Source organism: Anarrhichthys ocellatus, unplaced genomic scaffold (assembly GCF_004355925.1).
Source record: "Anarrhichthys ocellatus isolate YVR2014 unplaced genomic scaffold, GSC_Weel_1.0 scaffold146, whole genome shotgun sequence".
NCBI lineage: Eukaryota > Metazoa > Chordata > Actinopteri > Perciformes > Anarhichadidae > Anarrhichthys > Anarrhichthys ocellatus.
Genome location: NW_022280176.1, coordinates 288231 through 293821, shown reverse-complemented (window position 1 = coordinate 293821; position 5591 = coordinate 288231). Strand labels below are relative to the sequence as shown.

The 5591-nt window shown below is 47.3% G+C and overlaps 1 protein-coding gene across 4 annotated transcripts in view; it reads right to left on the bottom strand.

Moving 5' to 3' along the window:
* The window catches only part of glis2b (GLIS family zinc finger 2b), a 24977-nt gene that overhangs the window by 5909 nt on the left and 13477 nt on the right, over window positions 1–5591 (bottom strand). For all 4 annotated transcript variants that reach the window (XM_031877739.1, XM_031877738.1, XM_031877736.1 and 1 more), the window contains exons 2-3: window positions 1062–1263; window positions 777–907 (exon numbers count right to left, since the gene is read on the bottom strand). In XM_031877739.1, coding sequence (XP_031733599.1) covers window positions 777–907; window positions 1062–1239 — 309 coding nt within the window. In that variant the 5' untranslated portion in view covers window positions 1240–1263. The remainder of the gene's footprint in view (window positions 1–776; window positions 908–1061; window positions 1264–5591) is intronic.

Sequence of the window (5591 nt, the reverse complement as noted above, 5' to 3'; positions counted from 1 at the left end):
AGAGAGAGAGAGAGAGAGAGAGAGAGAGAGAGAGAGAGAGAGAGAGAAAGTGGGGACAGAAAGCATCCTATCTGCGTCCACTGGGGATAAGTAAACTGTAGAGTATCTGTGATGGTGGGTCAGCGTGTCTCAATTCAATTGGGAGGGAATTGAATTAGGCGGCGTGAGGTCTGCATGGCTGTACCTAGTCTTAAATTTGATTATACACACACACACACACAAGCATACACACTGAGACACACTTGCATGCCAGTGGGACCACTAAGTGCAAGTTAAGCAGACAGAGGCATTTGTTGGGGACACAAGAGGTGTTTGATAAGAGCTACCCCCCCCTCTCTCTCTCACACACACACACACACACACACACACACACAGACACACACAAGCCTCCCACCCCTTGCAAAGCCTGATTCCCTTATGGAGGGTGTGACACAACCCGATGTTGTTCCTGACTTGCTGTCAACAGCAGGCTGAGTCACCGCTGTAGACAGGAGACAGTGTTTACTGCATTGAGACAGTGTTTACTCTTTCAACAACTCAGAGGTTAACGAAGAGACAATAGAGGTAGTGGAGGGCAAAATAAGGTGTGTAAGTCGGTCAGTTCAAGTTTAGTCTTGGGCTGCCACCTCTTAGTCGATTAGTTGACTTATTGACCGTTTTGGTCTCATTATTTGATTTCTTTGGTCGATTAGTCGTTCTTTATCGATCAATTTACTATTCGACAAAATAGTACGAGTGTAAGTCGACTACGAATGCCCTAGTTTAGTCATACTCACTCCTGAGGGGATGTAGTTGCCGTTGGTCATTTCTGGAGAGCTGGTGGTGTGGCGAGAGGAGGGAGACATGCTCAGGTCCACCGCAGGGGGTGTGGGGGTGTCTGCCCGATCATGGGGGACCACCTGCACACCTGAGAAAACACACACAGACACACACACTTGTTAAGAAGACCTCTCACCTCTGGGATTTGATATGGGGGCTCTAGCGGTTCTGTTAGTCCACCACTTTTGTTCAGACTTAAGCTGAGCTGAAGTCATGACTGCAGACTCTTGCTTTGTTGTTACCTGTGTGTGGAGATGCCGGCGAGGCGGGCTCTATGACTGCGGTGCCATCGTCCGCCATGCGGAGCTGGCGAGCTCGCTTGGGGTGCAGCGGGGAGATGGGGGGAGAGCGCGCCCCTCTGTCCCACCCATTCGGCCGCCGAGGGAGCTTCAGGTCCAGGGGCTCGTCCAGGGACAGCATGACCACAAACCGCTGACCTCCCACCTGCACAAACAGTCACAGAGGGGCAGAGTTAGGCCGAGTGGGGCCAATGAAGGATAGCTTGGTTTCCATAAAACCACACATACAATGAAGCGCTGCGTTCCGACGTGGGACAGTGACAGATTCTCAAAACCTGCAATATTTCCCACGTGAATGTTGTAGAAAGTATCTCACACTCCCACTGGTTAAGAAATACTCTCCGACAATGGTAAACAGACCACAATCGTAAACTGACACACTGAGTAAGCCAAAGAAAAAACAAACACACACACAACCATAAGAGATCTGAGTGACCCCCTCCTCTTCTTCCACGCTGACCTTTACTCGCACACTCTTCCTGAGGAATTTCTACAATCAAATCCAGATGGTCACCCTCACCGCCAGCTCTGCTTAACCCCACCCCTCGGCCAGTCACCGGCCCTTGCACCCTGTCACATCACCCCCCACAGTGTGCACCTTCAGACCCCATGGACCTTTGAGACCCACCAGCGACCCCCTCCCGGGGCCTTCAAGTCCAGCTGCACCTACTCCCTCCACCTCCTCCCTCCTCTAAACACACTGGCCTCTGGACCCAGTTTCATCTTACTGTCATCTTGAGTTTTAGTTGTCGTCTTCCTCTGCCACCAGACTGAGCCAGCGTCCCTGTGTTGTACCTTGCAATGAAGTATAGACATTCCTGTCCACTTAAATGTCAACAAATGCTGCGTCTACTCCTCTTCATCCAGCGTGTTCTGCTCCGCACATATAGGCGGTGCTAGTACAGTACTGCTGGTTTAAAGCCGAGCTCTCTATTCAACACAATGTGTTAGGGTTCATTGCTCCTTCTCCCCGGCCTCACACACACACACACACACACACACATCTCCTCAAAGCATTTTCCGTCGACACACACAGTTGCAGGGTGTCCTTTTTTTCTGCTGGAGTTCATGTAGAGCAGCTCCCAGTGTGCATGTTGAGTGTAGATACACACACGCACGCACGCACGCACGCACGCACGCACGCACGCACACAAGCAATTAATCAAACTGTAATTTCAACAAATTTACCCCCTTCTTCCTCCCTCTCTCTCTCACACACACATGCCGACACACACTCACAGAAGCCCCGGTTGGTGGTGAATGGTGCGCTTTGAGAGCGACTGGCCAGGGGCCACATGAGAAGCCCTTGTGTCTGGGAGGCACGGAGCAGAGAGGTCAGCAGGTTCACCAGCCCAACGAGGGATGGCCACCAGCTCACACACACACACACACACACACACACACACACACAGTTGAACACACAACCAGAGGGAGAGGAGGGGGTGTAAAGACTCAATCAGCCATAGATAAGAGGATGATGATACACACATGTACTGATGCAAACAGAGGAACATACTGTATGAACATGCACACAGGGCTGCATTATGGCATTATCAGTGAGCTCCTTCTGTTTTGATGCGTACATATATATATATATACACATACATATATACATGTATGTTTCCACATGCACATAGAGAATCGTATTAGGCAAAAATTTCCTTTGGATTGTATCTGACTATAGACCCCACTAGGCTAGCACATGACCCACCGGTTCATCTTGATCTTGACATCAATTTTCTTCAGTTGCTCTTCGGAGGGATCTCAGCAGGAGGATTGATTAGAGCAGCCAATAACTAAAAATGTCGACCCATCCCTTTTTTCCATTTTGACAATTAACAGATACAGTAAGGCCCGCTTGTGTTTGTCTCTTGGGGGTGTATGTGTCCCTTCTTCACCGTCTAATAATGTCTCCATCCTTTGCTAAATGTATCCATTGTACCCTGACACATGCTTAATGTATTATTGTTAGCTCCATCAGTTGAACCCAGTAATGATAAAAGTGTATTACTGGCTGTTGCTCTAAGAGTTTGTTATGTGGGCAAGCACTGCCATTAGCTGTGAAAATAAACATGTTTAGATCAGTCAGAGCGGATGTGATCCTCATTTAGAACAAGCAGTGGTTGATACCACATCTCTCTGGATTGGGTGCGTATGACTAACTTACTGTAACTCCTACCACACAGCCTGCCAAGACTTTTGGCTTTATTGTTTGGCCAAAGTAGCATAAAATCGTCTGTCAGCCACTTTGATCGAGTAAAAGCTCTTACCCTGAGACCGAGAATCAGCTTAACCTTCCTATAAATCCTCCTCCTATCAGCTGCAGGGACAAACAGGAAACTGGCCGTGCTATAATCAAGGCTGTAAAACATGATGAGAAACAGATATGGAACTTTTTTTGATCCTTATAAATGTGGAAGATGACCCATTTTGGCACCTCAAATGTGATCAACGCGTGATCCTACAGCTCTCCCTGTGTGACCAGCGGAGAGACAATACAAGAGTCTCCACACACAAAAGCTCCTCTCAGGTGGTGGCTCCACGTGCAAACCGTTACTAAACCTCCATAATAGAATGTATAGCCAATTTATTAAAAATGTGTCCTTTCCCCGTTATAATGAAGAACATTGTTGGTATCATTCAGCCTGTTGCATGTTTAAATCTGCAGTGAGCTGTAATAGAGTAAACATTTTAGCCATTTTGTCCCTTTAATGCGAAGTAAGTATGTGTGTTATGTGTGTGTTTTTACTGACGTGTTCACTTCAACATATTAAAGCTGAAAAGATAAGTCGATCAATCCATTAGTCCACGAACGGAAAATTACTCAGCAACAATTTTGACTTTTCAAGCAAAAGTGTCATATTTCCAGTTTTGGAAATGTTCTTACTTTTCCAAACAAGCACTTTTTAAGATATCACCATGGACTCTGGGAATTCATGGTGGGCATTTTCTCACTATTTTCTGACATATTATAAGCCAAATCCGATTAAAGTAGAATTAATTATTTCTAATGTATATATTATATAGTATGTTTATAGTTCATATTCTATTTGTTGTGGCTTGGTGTATTTGCAGTGTATTGTAGTGTATTCGTTATACTGTGTATTCTGTAGATCTCTATCTCTAGTGTTGTATGTAATGTATTCACTGTTAGGGTTGCTGCTGTAGAAATATAATTTCCCAATTTGGGATTAAAAAAGTAAATCTATCTGTCTCTCTGTCTGTCTGTCTCTAGAATAATCCCCAGATAAATTGATAATGGAACTAATTGCAGCCCTACAGCATATTTACCCTTCTTATAATGTTGAACTAAAGCACAATTATGTCTTTTCATAGAGGCTGTTGAGTATGAATTAAAAGGAAATAAATATCTACGGTGATTTATTAGTCGCAACTGTGCACAATACCAGGATGAAGATAAGGTAGCTGAAAGCATGGCGTACTGCTTGCATATCGGCTCACAGTGGTCTGCATATCTCTGTGTGCGCGTTCTCAAGGAAACAGGCATGACAAACAAACTCACTCAGACTTCCGAGGAAACTCAGCAGGTCATAAGACATCTACAATACCCGCTTCACCCAAGGCAGTCAATCCCGCACTAATGTGTTCCCTGCGGGGGCCCGGCGAGTGCACAGCTTCTGGTGAATCAGTCCCCCACTGCTGGATTTCACCTCAGCCCACCCTCACGATTATTTCTTAGTGGAGAAATAGTAGAGACCAGCTGGGAAGTGACTCACAGCGTGTGGATCTTGGACTGAAGTTACGGGATCTCGACTACGTCCTCCAAACAGCAACAGCCACTGAGAGGAGGGTTTGTGGGAAATGTGAGACAAAGAGAAAAGGGCGACGGAGAGAAAGAATGATATACAGTGAAGGAAGGAGTATGGTGTTGGCGTGATATGCGAGTGTGTGTGTGCGTGTGTAAAGCTCAGTGGCGGATGGCTGTGAAGTTTGTGGAAGGGGTGTTGGCTGGCCCCCCATGCAGACTTCCTTGCTCAGCCGTGGGGTCGACAGTCTCTCTGAAAGGCGGCATTGTCCCTTCTCTGGGCCCTCTCTCTCTCTCTCTCTCTAGCAGAGTAAACACAGGCTACAGCAGAGAGAGAGAGAGAGAGAGAGAGAGAGAGAGGAGGGATGACTGGAGGGGCCACAGCAAGGATACACTAGGGTGAGGATGAAGGGAAGAGGAAGAGGAGTCCTGAAAGAGAGGTTTGTGTGTGTCCTCTTTAGCAACCCCGGTCACCTATTCCCCTGCATAACCCTTTCCCACCCGAGTCCCACATCCACCCCACTGCGTAAGGAAACCGCCCTTTGATGAGGCGTGCGTGTGCGCGTTCGGGGTGAACGCGGGTCGAGGTTGGAGGGTGTGGGAGTTGGCCGATGGGTGAGCTACCAAAAGTGGGGGCATCCGGTCAAAGGAGGGCTATGTGTTTCAACACCTCCATGCTCCCGAGGCTGGGCTCACATGGATCTGAG